General features: G+C 47.6%; 1 protein-coding gene across 4 annotated transcripts in view; it reads left to right on the plus strand.

Moving 5' to 3' along the window:
- Window positions 1-13183, plus strand: part of PTK2B (protein tyrosine kinase 2 beta) — a 109648-nt gene that overhangs the window by 56927 nt on the left and 39538 nt on the right. For all 4 annotated transcript variants that reach the window (XM_081269623.1, XM_081269626.1, XM_081269625.1 and 1 more), the window contains one exon: window positions 1343-1583. In XM_081269623.1, coding sequence (XP_081125749.1) covers window positions 1380-1583 — 204 coding nt within the window. In that variant the 5' untranslated portion in view covers window positions 1343-1379. The remainder of the gene's footprint in view (window positions 1-1342; window positions 1584-13183) is intronic.

The following is a 13183-nucleotide window of genomic DNA, read 5'->3' on the forward strand; positions in this document are numbered from 1 at the left end:
TCCCCTCATCATTACAATATCTCTTTGAACCTTCCTAGTACACATTTGCTTTTTAAAATAAATGGTTCCTCAAAGCTGCTGACTGTCTAAATATTTTCTTTTTTTTAACTAGTGCTCAGCATAGTATGTCTAATTTTTTTTTAAATCATAGGCTGTAATTCCACTTTTTAAATGTTTGACCCCACATTTGTTTTTTAATATGGCCAACTCCATCATGTTTCCCCCAACTTCTGGTCCAGAAATTTCCCCCCACCCCAAATCATGGTATCTTTTGAGATCTTTTTCTGAAAGGGTAGGTTTCACCATGAGAGCTGAGCTAACCCCAGGTGAATGTTAGGACACTCCTAGAAATTTAAAATATACTAGTGTTCAGACCTCAGTGGCCCTTCTGCAGACAGGACCCAGAGTTAGTGTTCTTTAAAGCTTCCCAGGTAACCCCAATATGGAGCTTCAGTTGACACCATCAATCCAAAGCATTTCCATCACTTCTTTTGGACACACCCTGTTTAGACCTGTAAAAAGTAGGTCCTTAGACGTCCTATTGGATCCAGAGGACAGGACCAGTTTTCTGAAATTTGGGGTGAACTACAGATTCATAGGATTCTTATAGCTTGATCTGCATCAAGCTAGGCTATCATGAGAACTGGATTAATCTTAGAGTCCAGCCCCTCCCACCCTACAGAATACCCTTTCATACATACTGGGGAGAGGGTGGGAATTGTTCTTCGTGTGCTGAGGTGTGCTCTATTTGGTGAGTCCCTGGGGATCCAGGCTTCCTATCATGAAAGCTCTGGCTAGCAGCTGAGGCTGTGGACGGTCAGGCCATCATTCAAGATCCAGGTTCACCACCTAGCCCCTCTCTTGCCTTCTCTGTTCCAGGTCCCTCAGAGCTGTCCATTCTCCAACTCTGTCTCTTCTCCGCTTTCTCCCCCTTGTCCCTGTTTCTTTCTGCTATTTTCTCCTGTCCCACTTCTTACTTTTCTGCTCCACTGTGCCTTGGAACCAGGCTGTGGCCACCTCCTCTCACAGCTGCATTTGCTCCGCTTGGGCCCCTTGCCTAGGAGCCATTGTTGAGGGGGAGAAATGGGAGGTGGAGGGGGCTTCCAGAGGAGAGGGCTGGTGTGCTTGGGAGCTCCAAGTCCAGATTTTATTCCTGAATGTTCATGCATCCTGCTTCCACCTGCTGCAGCTTCCCAAGAACATCCAAGAACGCTGGATGCCTTTAGGGGAGATCCTCAGGAAGAGGAGAATAGGTCATTTGCTTGGTGGTTGCACCCCGGGGGCTAAGGCATGAGGGCTTCTAGGCACTCATTTCAGTACTGTCTCTCTGTTGACTCCACAGGACTGAGATGTGCTGGTCCTAGCTGCTGTCTGAGAGGATGTCCGGGGTGTCCGAGCCCCTGAGCCGAGTAAAGGTGGGCACATTACGCCGGCCTGAGGGCCCCCCAGAGCCCATGGTGGTGGTACCCGTCGACGTGGAGAAGGAAGATGTGCGCATCCTCAAGGTTTGCTTCTATAGCAACAGCTTCAACCCTGGGAAAAACTTCAAACTGGTCAAATGCACTGTGCAGACAGAGATCCAGGTAAGCTGGAGACCTGTGCGCTCTGTTTGTCTGTTCCGCCCTCTGCTTCCTGGACAGTTGAGCAGCACTCCTTCAGCCCAGCAGGCTCTCCTGTACTGCCTGGCAGAGGGAAGTTGGCACCAGGAGAGATGTTCTCAGCTGGTGTGGCCAAACTCCTCTCCAGGTGTGCAGCTCCACTTCCCTAAGGGCCTGGGAGACAGATGCTACAGCCTTGGTTTGAACCCCTGATTGTTTGGTCTTTGTTCAATTCATTTCAACTCATTAAGTATTTATGACATTTGAGGCTCTGCAAAGGACTTAAAAGCCCCCTCAAATATTCTCCGATGGAATTGGAATTACAGGCATATGCAAATGATTACATTTTCAAAAAAAGCTATCTAAGATTTCTGCTGGACATTGAGAGGATGGAGCTGGTGGGGCATTTAGAGGACAGTAATGAGCTAGAGATGCCCTGGGCTAGATGGGTGTCACCAGGCCCTTCTGCCAGAGCAACAGCTCAACGGGCTTATTCCTACTTAGGGTCCTAAAATCTGTTAACAGATCCAGGTACCCACCTCATCAAGGCGTCTAGACACCAGGAATTCAGTTCAACTTAACTAAGTCTATATGAAATTGTCATCAAAAGCAGAGTTCCAATATTCTGACTGATTTCACCACCTACACATATTGAACAATGGCTACATGGGAGCGGTTAGGTGTGCCTTTCTATACTCACCATCTCATTAAATCCTCTAATGGCCCCAAGAGATGGATTCAGTGAGGATGCATCTTTCCTCTGCCCAGAACATTCCTTCTTGATAATGGAAGGGAAAGTCAAATGGGTTCTCAGAAGGCGGCTTGGAGGATCTGTGGTTTGAACAAGGAAGCAGGGAACTCGGAGGAAAGGCACCCAGCTCCAGGGCAGCTGCCTGAGCTCTTGGCCATGGCATTGCCAACCCTTCCTGTGTCCTGAAAACCCGAGCCTCTCAACTCTGTGAGCGGCTCCTTTGGTTGGTGCTGTGGCAGCTTGGCCACGTCGCCATCCCGCCTGCTGTGTGTTACAGCATGAACCTGCCTCCGCACACCCGAGCAGAGAGTAATTGATTAGCTCACTGTGCTGGCCAGTTACCATTGTCGATTCTGGCTCGGTTGACTCCTTCTGTTTCCTGTAACTGATTTGATTAGGGCCTTGATTACTTGTCTTATGGTTTCTGATATGGGAGCATAAATGTGCCTGAGTTTAAGCCCTGGCCCCCTTCTTCCAGGGGGACGTTTTCCTATCTTCTTAACTGTGCACTTCATGGATCTTCCTTCAGGTATGTCATTTTCGTACATAGCTGATGCCGTCCACTGTGAGCCTCACTAGCTTAATTTTCAGAAGTTAACCTGGTCTTCAAGTTTGAGGAGCACCTCATTGACCTTTCGTGCTGAGAAGCAGAGAACATCTGGTTGGTTCAGCTTGGGTCAGGTTTTATGGAGTTAGCAGTGAGAAGGGCCCTGAAAGATGGGTGGGATTTAAAGCAGAGACTCTGGGGTAAGAAGGGAGCAACACAGATAGAGGCTGGGAGGCTGCTGGATGGTGAGTAGTCTGGTTTGATGGAAGCATGGGATTTATTTAGAAAAGCTTCTCAAGTCAAGGCCAAGGTGGAAATTGAAGGCAGATAATGGAGGCCTAGAACATCAGGTTAGAAATTTGGAGTTGGGCAGGCACTGGGGAACAGCACCCAGTTTTTAAGAAGGGGAGAGAGATTTTCTTAGAGTTGTGTGATGGCCTGGTGGATGTCTAAGGGGAGGAAGAGCAGGAGGCCTACAGAAAGGGCAGTAAGGCCCAAGCTCAAGAATGGCTACCAGTTCTGGGGGCATCATCTGGAGGAGTTTGGGGACAAAGGAGAGGCAGCAGCAACAACAGGAGGAAGGAATTGCCTTCTAGGAGTTTATATCCAAGCATTTTGATTTTTCCTGCTTCCATTGTCTCCTGCAGGCTAAAGGTCACCTTATAATGTCATTGCTTATTACAAACATCTGTGGCCATAAAGCCACTTGGACTTCCAGCCAGAGCTGCCCTACCCTTAGTGGTGTGTGGCCTTGGGTCCAAATGCTTAACCCATCTGCACTTCAGTCTGCCCCCTGGGGACCATGGCCATCTGCAGCCTTGCTGTAGGATTGGAGATGGTAGGTGAGATGTACCTAGTGCACAACAGGGTCTCAAATAATTGGAAATATTGGTTGCATGGATGGGTATTAGATGATTACCCTTCTCAAAAATCTCAGAGGATCACTAATTGCCCAGAGAATGAAGTTCAAGTTGTCTTCTTTGGGTATTTATCCATTCATCTTCCTTATTTTCAAACTGAGAAGACAATCACATTAGTGTTTTAAAATAGCACATGGTGTTCTGAAAGATGTTAATGAGGTTGCCCTGGAGAAAGGGTCTTATCTCAAGGAAGCTTAGAAGATACTTGGTTAAATAATTCTGAACAGATTCTTTTATAGCAAGCTTTCTCAGAACCTTTAATAAGCTAATATGCCCAGTGAATCTCTGAGACAGGGGCTCAGAAGTATTGTTTTCTTACCTAGCTGTTTCTTATTGGCCTAAAGAAATGCTCTAAATGCTCTTTTAAAAGTTGGTCCACTAGTCTTCTGAAAAATCATTCAGGGAACTTTTCTCCCCAAACCCTGGCAGCAGAACACAAAGGGTTAGAGAAAGAAGCTGTCAAATGGGAAATGGGTTAGGAAGTGGTGGCTGTTGTGTGGGAGGGAACTGATGGGGACCTGAACTAAGGCAGCGTCACTGGGAACAGAGAAGTCAACAGATGTGAGTGTGTCTCGGGAGGCAGAGTCAACAGAACTTGATGATTAACTGGATGTAGGGAGGGAAAGAAAGGAAGGAGACACGGATGACTCAAGCTCTTGCCTGGGCAGCTGAATGGGAGCTGGCACCATTCATTGAGATAGGAGCAGAGAAAGGAAGGGCCTGGAGACTCCAGCTCCACTTGTGGTGTCTTTGAAGTGTGTTAGAAGCACCTCCACAGAGCAATGTGGGCCCAGCGCTTAGGAGGGAGAAGGGACTTGGAGGTAAGGATTTGGGCATTGCCATGCGATGGATGCCAGGCAAGAGGGCAGAATCAGCCATGGAGACTGAGTTGAGCAAGAGCAAGAGTTCCAGTTGGGAAACCCGGGGAAATCGATTTCCAGAGGACTGAGGAAGAAAGAGAAGCAAATGAAGGAAAAGAAGAGTCAAAAAAAAAAAATGGAGAGCACAGTCAGGGGGGCCAAAGGCCGAGGGGCTTTAAGGAAGGAGTGTTTAGCAATGTCAGGTGCTCAGAGAGGTCAAGTCGGGGAGGGCAGACCTACGGTCATTGCCTTCAGCCGCAGGGCCACGGGTGACTCTTTGCTGGACAGTTCCAGTGGAGAGATGGGGGCAGGAATCATTGTACAATGATGATCGAGTAGAGATGCTGAGAATAACCAGCATTTTACAGTTTTGACCATGAAGTGAAGGAAAGAGGAGAAGGCAAGAGAAACAAAGTCACCAACCCAGGCAATACCACATGTGGTAGTCCTCGAATGGAAAGGTACATGGCAGGTTGGAGGCTGAGAGTTCCTGAAGATTGGCTTCTTAGAACATGTTAATAGTTTCGATCTTTACTCCATCCCTTGTGGGAAGATGCTGATGTCATTTAATCGATATCCAGAGAATGTAGGAGATGGAAGTGACAGGCTTTGGTGATGGATGGGAGGTGCAGGAATGAGGAATATGGGGGTGTGAAGAGTGGCAGCCCTGGTTCAGGTGGACAGGGCCCCCTCCCTAAGATGAAGATGAGGAACACCGGAGGAGAGACTGGGTGGGGAGTGACGTGTTCCCCAGCTCAGTTTCAGATCTTTCAGTGCGATTGAGGTGCTTTAACACTTTCATATGGAAAGGTTGAGTAACCGTTGGTGCATGTTCTGGAGGGGAGAACTAGTGTGGGCACAGACAGTCGAGTGTGGTCAGCCTCAAGGTGGTGGTTGAAACCATGGCTGTGGATGAGGTCACTGTGGAAAGAGTCTTGAATAATTCCATCTTCCATTCCACGAACAGAGTTGGGTGCCCATGCCTGGCACCATGCTGGCTGTGGCCTGGGGCAGCAGAGTACTCCTAAACACAGGTACACTCTCTGCTTTCACAGGGCTTCCTGGCCAAGGGTGAGACCGAAATTGACTCAAACCAAAGCACAAACGTTTACAAACTGAGGCAAAAGCTCTGACAGGAAGAAACAGGGCTGAGGAGAACAAATAACACAGAAGAGTTGGGTCTGAACACCAAGGACTAGCTTTGCTATTCAGAGCCCACTAGAGGTGTCCAGTAGGGAATGTCCAGTAGGGAACCCAGGCCTGGCATCCTTGACTGAGATTCTCCTGGAGCAGTGCCTCCCTCCCTCTCCTTCCTGACAGCCTCCTTTCTCTAGCTTGGCTTAGACTTCAACCAGTTTTTCATATCCAGCTCCATATCTTCTTTCACCATCCTCCCAGTACTCAAAATGCTGCCAGCACTGCCAGATTTGCCAAGCACATGTCCTTCCATAAGAACACTCCTGAAATTCCAACACCCCCCACTTGGCTGCATCTGATCAAATAGAAGCAATGGAGATTCACCCTGGCACAGCCCCTGCCGGAGCGTGTTTCCAAAACATGGTTACTCCAGGCGTACTTGCTGACTTCGTAGAGTTATCTTTATTCACAACTTACTTCTATGCAAATACAATAGACTCAGGATGCTTGCTCCGTTCAAAACCACAAAAGTACCCCCTGGCTTTGGTGCCTAAGACCCCTTAGAAATCAGGTAGGTGCTGGAGAGACTCAGCAATGTTCCAAATGAAAACCATACTTGGCTCTTCTTGATTTTTCCACTTCCCTTTGGTTTTCTATTTAGAGGAAATTGTGTTTGTTTGGGAGCTTTGAATCTCTGTAGCAGGCAGAGGCTTATATCATTCTATTTTCTTCTAACGTGCTAATTTGCTTGTCTGGGAAAGGGGCTAAAATGACATTCAGAAAACAACTGGCAGAGCATCACCCAGACGTGCCCACACAGGGCGTCTCCTTCATGATCATGATTACGCGCACGCAGCCCCCCTCCTCTCTCTCCCCTTCTCCCTCTCCTTTTCTTCTCATTCTCTTTTGGGTGGGAGGGCTGACTATATGTCCTGGTTTGTCTCAGTCCCAGCTTACACATAATGTCCAGGGATAACCATTAGGAGTGTCCCTGCCAGTCCGCAAAGTACGATGCATGTGAGGTTGAATTGTTTGGTCACCTGCTTCTAAGTGCCATGTTCTGTCCTCCCCATGCCTGGCACACTGACTGCCTGTTTCGTGGTGTCTTCTCCCTCTGGCTGTCACTGGCAGACCCACTCTCTGCGTGTGTGCATCCCTATCATAAGACCATCTGTTTCTCTCTCAGGAGGGCAGTAAGCAAAAAGTGGGCATTTGTCTGTGATATGGTGCAATGCAGAATTGCCAGCAGGTCCCCCATTCCTGACCTGTCCCTCAGCCAGCCTCCACTAGGCTGAAAAGCCACGTTTGCGATCCATCTTCATTTTTTTTCCTGAAGCGTCACTGCACTGGGAATTCATATTTGCATGCCCAGGAGGGACAGGAACTCAAGCCATTCTGTGTCCTTCCTGTCCTTCCAGATGCATTCCTCCCACCCACAGCAGAGTCTCTGCTTTGCAGGGGTGGTCCCTGGGTGTGGCTTCCCTGGCACGGGATGAGGGCAGAGTCCAGTTCCCAAGTGTGCCCTATGCTTGTGTGACACCGTCAGATACCCAACTTAGCTTCAAGCTTAAACCGCTCACCTCATGTGGCACAGTGTGCTACGGACTGGATGTTTTGTGCTCCTCCCCAATTTACATGGTACAGTCCTGGCCCCTGATGTGGTGGCATTTGGAGGTGGGGCCTTTGGGAGCTACTTGGTCAAAAGGCTACATTGGACCTAATACTGAGTGTGATAGCATCAAAAGGTGGGGCCCCATGAATGAGATTAGTGCCCTTACAAAGAGGTTGAAGGAAGCACCCTCTTGCCTTCTTCTCTGCCGTGTGAGGATGCAGCAAGAAGGCACCATCTTGGAACCCTCACCAGACAGTGAATCTGCTGGTACCTTGATCTTGGACTTTCCAGCCTCCGGGTCTGTGAGCAGTAATTCTCTGTTGTTTATAATTTTCCCTCTTAAGGTATTTTGTTATAGCAACAGGAACAGACTGAGATAGGAGGTAATTAGATTTAGGTAAGACCATGAGGGTGGGGCCCCCATTATAGGATTAGTGCTCTTATAAGATGAAGAGAGGCCAGAGCACACTCTGTCTTAGCCACGGGAGACACAGCAAGAAGGCAGCTGTCTGTAGGACCCTCACCAAGAACTGGCACCTTGATCTTGGACTTCTCAGCCTCCAGAACTATAAGAAGTGTTGTTTAGGCTGTCCTGTCTGTGGTATGTTGTTTCAGGAGCCCAAGGGACAGAGACACAGGGCCAGCAGCTCCCTGGGTTTGGAGGAGTAGTCTGGCCTTCAGACCATTGGTCCAGGTTCTCGATTTCCAGAGCATTCCTGCTGCCCTCATTCAGATGCAGCTAGGGCAAGGCCTCAGTTTGGGATACAAGGTTGGGGTACAAGAGGAAAGGAGGGGAGGGCTACCTGTCCTAAAAGAAAACCTACCCTAATGAGAATAGATGGAATTATAGAAGGCCAGCCCCCCGTGCATGAGAACGTCACTGGAACAGGAGAGGAAAGGCTCAGCCAGGAAGCCACAAGCTGGTACCACACAGACATTCAGAATAATATAAAAGAGGCACACTCACAGGCCTCCTCCTCTCTGCACCCCTCCCCATTTCCTGTGAGTGCTCCTGGCCACCCACCCACACAGACACCTACAGAGGCAAGCACAAGGCAAACATGCAGAGTTCTGGGCCCCTCTGTTTATCTGTATGCTTAGATTCATGACATCGACAAATTAACAGTCAGGTGTCTATGCTTTCGCTTCTATTTTTAACCTGGTGGTTGCTTTGCTAAATGTCCTTGTTAGAGGCTTTTATCACCTCAAACCGAACGCTTTCAGAGTGATAAGTTATGCTAACTTTTATTATTTTGTTCTTCCATCACTTTTTTTAAAAAATTATGCCTTATGTGTTGAGGACATGGAACTCAGATGGCCTTTGAATCAGTTTCCTATTTCAGTCATAACAAATTACTACAAACCCGGGGCTTCAAAAACACAGGAGTGGCTCCTTTGCAGTTCTGGAGGCCAGAAATCCCAAATCAAGGTGTCAGTGGGGCCGTGGTCTCTCTGAGGGCTCTAGAGCAGATCCTTCTCTGCCTCTTCAGCTTTTGATAGTCCAGGTATTCCTTGGCTAATGACAGCATTGCTCCAGTCTCTGCCCCTGACTTCACACGCCCTCCTTCTCCTGTGTGTCTTTTATAAGAACATTGTCATACGGGTTACGAGCCAGAATGACCACAGTCCAGAATGATCTCATCTTGAAATTCTTAACTCAGTTACATCTATATAGACCCCCTTTCCAAATGAGGTCACCTTGAGGTTCTGGAGGTTAGGACATAGGCATACTTTTGGGGACCCCCATTCTTCTACTCCCGATAGCTGTTTTCTCAGGATCACTGTGTTTTCACTGGTTTCTGCCTGTGGGCTAGCACAGACCAGGACATACAGATGTACAGAGCTAAGTGTGAGCTCTCTGCACACACTCCAGCCAGACGCACAGCTGGTGTTGGAAATGACCGTTGAACTTGGCTGACACAAGTCTACCCTCCTCTCCACTTCCCAGGTTCTCAGCTGATGGCCACCTGCAGTTGTGTGCCCTAATGTGAGGCTTCCTGTGATGTTGCCAGGCATGTGACCCCTTAGGGTGTTGCCTTGTCACTCTTCAGGTGATCTCCTCCGGTCCCCTACCTATGATTCTAACCTAAGTGGTGCCACATGTGTGCCTCTGACTCCAGTCTCCCACGACTCCCAGTCTCTTCCCCACCTGCCAGGTTGCCGTCTCCACTGACCGTATGTGCAGAATCAAACATCACCACCCGTCTTCTCCTCAGTCTTTTCCATTACCTGGCGCTCCACTCTTTGCCAACCATGTCTCAGGCCTTAGAGTTGTCCATGACTTCGTTCATTCTCTCAGACTCTCTTCAGTCCATTGGGAAGTCCTGTCAGGCTCCACCATCACAAACACCCAGATCCTGACTCCCTTCAGCCACCCATTGCCTCTTGTTCCCTCTTCACGACTTCCTTGCGCCTACTTCTGGTCCTCACTGCAGAAGGGAAAAAGGAAGCTGCTGCTGGGCTGAGTGAGGTGCTGGGGCTGAAGCCCTTCATGGCGCTTGCTCTGAGCAGAAGGAAGTGGTTTGGATTTTTTTTTTTTTTTGCATTCTTTCTTTCATCCAGCTGGCATGTCTGCATCAGCTGTGACCATGACCTGATTGTCCCACAGGATCATTTATCATTTACCACCCTTCCCCCACCTCTGCTGCTCACCAACAGCCTCGGGTCCCTTTCTCTTTTTTTTTGTTTTAATATTTATTTTTTAATTATAGGTGAACACAACGTCTTTATTTTACTTTATGTGGTGCTGAGGATTGAACCCGGTTTCTCACTCATGCTAGGCAAGTGCTCTACCTCTAGAGCCAGAACCCCAGCCCCCCTTGGGTCCCTTTCTAAAGACTGTTTTCTTCACCCCACACCGCAGGTATTGAGTGACTGCGGTCCACAACTGTGGCCCCTTCCTTTGGCCCCTACCTACTGGGTTTCTGCCTAGGCACCAGCTCCCACTCACTCATTGGAGAGATGCTCCATCCCCAGGTCTTAATCATAGACTTCCTGAGCCAATCAGTTCAGCTCTTCAGGTTGACTTGACCTTTGGGCCAGGTTAAGCACCTACTGTATGCCAACCACTGCACTAAGCTCTTTATGTATCTGTGACCCACATAAGGCCGGCCAGTCTTAGTACAGTGTCACACTCCAGAAAATGTTAGTCTGACATCTAAAAATAATTGGAAATACATTTAAATCTTTGTTGTCATCGCTTGAAAAGGTATCACTGGAAGATCACTGTTAAGATAGGTACCAAAATTTCTTAAAATTCTCATAACCATTTACCAATTAGAACTAAAATGTTTGTCTTATGTTTGTCTTATCAAAGGTCAGACATAGACTGTGGTTTTAATTCATATTGGAAAATGTCTTCATTAGTTTCCCAGGGCTGCTATAACAAAGTCTCACCAACAGGGTGGTTTAAAACAATGAAAATGGATCATCTCACAGTTCTGGAGGCAGGAAAGCCAAGAGCAAGACCTCAGCAGGGCCACGCTCCCTCTAAAACCTTAAGGGAACTCTCTCTTGCCTCTTAGCTTCTGATGACTTTCCAGCATGCTTTGGTGTTCCTTGGTTTGCAGATGTGTCACTCAAATCCCACATCTTCACCTGGCACTCCCACTGCGTGTGTTTCTCTCTACGTTTCCAAATGTCCCCCTTTCTGAGGATACTAACTATATTGGATTAGAGCCCACCCTAAAGTTTTCATTTGAGCTGGAGTAGTCTGCAAAGACCCTATTTCCAGATAAGGTCACATTCTAAGAACTAGAGTTTAGGACTCCAATGTGTCTTTTTGCGGGAACAAAACTCAATCCATAACAGTATCTTGCTGGATTCATAAGCAAAGTCCTTTGGAATCTCAGGGAGAAAACAAGAACTCTGTCAAAGGCAGTCAGGAAGGGATTTCCAGAGGACCTAGAGTATAGACTGGGCCTTAAAGGATACCTGGGATGACTGGGAGATCTCCAGGAGAAGTCAGGAGAGAGAGGGAGCCAGGCAGGAAGAAGATGTGGTCAAGAACAGAGAAATGCAATGGCATGCTGTGGTGAGGGTGGAAAGACCAGCCCTGGAGCTAAGCACTTTGTGGGTAAGAGGGGGAGACAGGACTGGGAAGAACACGAGGAGGGACATTCCAAAGGGCCTTTTATTTAATCCTAATGCTAAAGAAAGTTTGGTTCTTATCCTGTTATCATATAGAAAACAAGGAACCAATGGGAATTTTCAACTAAAGTCACTTGCTTTAAATTTGTTCTCAGTCTCAGAGTGACACCTTTTTGGACAAAGTTGAAGCAAGTCTCTCTTGAACCAAGGCTTAAGTAGATCTTATTCATTAAAGGTTGAATTCTGTCATCTTTAAAAAGAGGAGTGTTTGGTCTTGGTAGGGCAATGAGTAAGGAGGTTGAACTGAATCAAGCCCAGAACGTAGTCTACAAGCCAGAGTCTCAGTGGGGTTCCCAGGAGGCAGTCCCGGCTTGGAGGCCTGGGTGGAAGAAGTGTGGACAAGGACTCTCACAAGATGCACCTGGAAGCAGGAGATGCAGGATCAGCTGGGGGAAAGCTAGGCTGTGACACAGTCCGTTCCACATGGAACTCTGGAGCTCTGGAGCTAGGGCAGCTCAGTGACATTGTCCCAGTCAGGATGAAAGGACAGGCCTTGATGACTATCTACTGACCAGTCACTGTGTGTGAGCCATCCCCCATCAGGGATGTGACCTTAGGCAAGGACCATTTTTTGTGAAAGAGTGGAGGATGATGGGGACCTCATTTATCACATTGTTTTGAAAAAAATCCAGCCACTGACATACAAAATGTCTCATGAGTTCAAGAAAAACAAAAAGATTAGGTGTTGCCTAAAAACAGATGAGCCTGAGAAAATAGACCACAGAGATACAGGGGAAGTACCTCAGTGTGATCGATGTGGTTAAAGACAGAGAAAGTAAATGGAGAAGATAAGTGCTTGGATGACCTTTCTCTTTGGGAGCATAGTCCAGTGACACTCAATGACAGGAGAAATATATCTCGAGGTGATTTCATCCTCATGTGATCCCTGTAAAGCACACGTACACACACATCTGATATCACTATATGGTATAATCTGTGTGACTGTTATCCTATGTGGCCCATTATCGACCCAAAACACCCTATGTAGTGCATGACTGTAAGTTTTCCTGCACTTGGGTACAAGACACCCAGTCATATTCTTTCTTTGTTTCTGACCTACAAGAGGAAGAGCCAGAGAACGGGGAGAGAGAAGGATTTGGGGGGAGGTCTTCACGCTATTTGGTAAAGCAAATAAATCATCATTAGCCAAATATAAAGAGAAGCCCTGGAAATGCCAACGTTTGCAAGAAAGCACCAGAAGGCTTCTCACATCCAGGCTATGCACCAAGGGCAGGCTGAGTGCCTGGAAGTTTCATCCAGGGCAAACAAGGCCTTCCTGCAGAAAACAAATCCTGGGCTTATCCAAAGAGCAACTGAGAAAACTAAGACCATTTTTTTTTTATTGTTGGTTGTTCAAAACATTACATAGTTCTTGATATATCATATTTCACACTTTGATTCAAGTGGGTTATGAACTCCCATTTTTACCCCATATACAGATTGCAGAGTCACATCAGTTACACTTCCACTGATTTACATATTGACATACTCATGTCTGTTGTATTCTGCTGCCTTTCCTATCCTCTACTATCTCCCCTCCCCTCCCCTCCCCTCTTCTCTCTCTACCCCCTCTACTGTAATTCATTTCTCCCCCTTGTATTATTTTTCC

This window comes from Spermophilus citellus (genome assembly GCF_964194105.1).
Source record: "Spermophilus citellus genome assembly, chromosome: 16".
Lineage (NCBI taxonomy): Eukaryota > Metazoa > Chordata > Mammalia > Rodentia > Sciuridae > Spermophilus > Spermophilus citellus.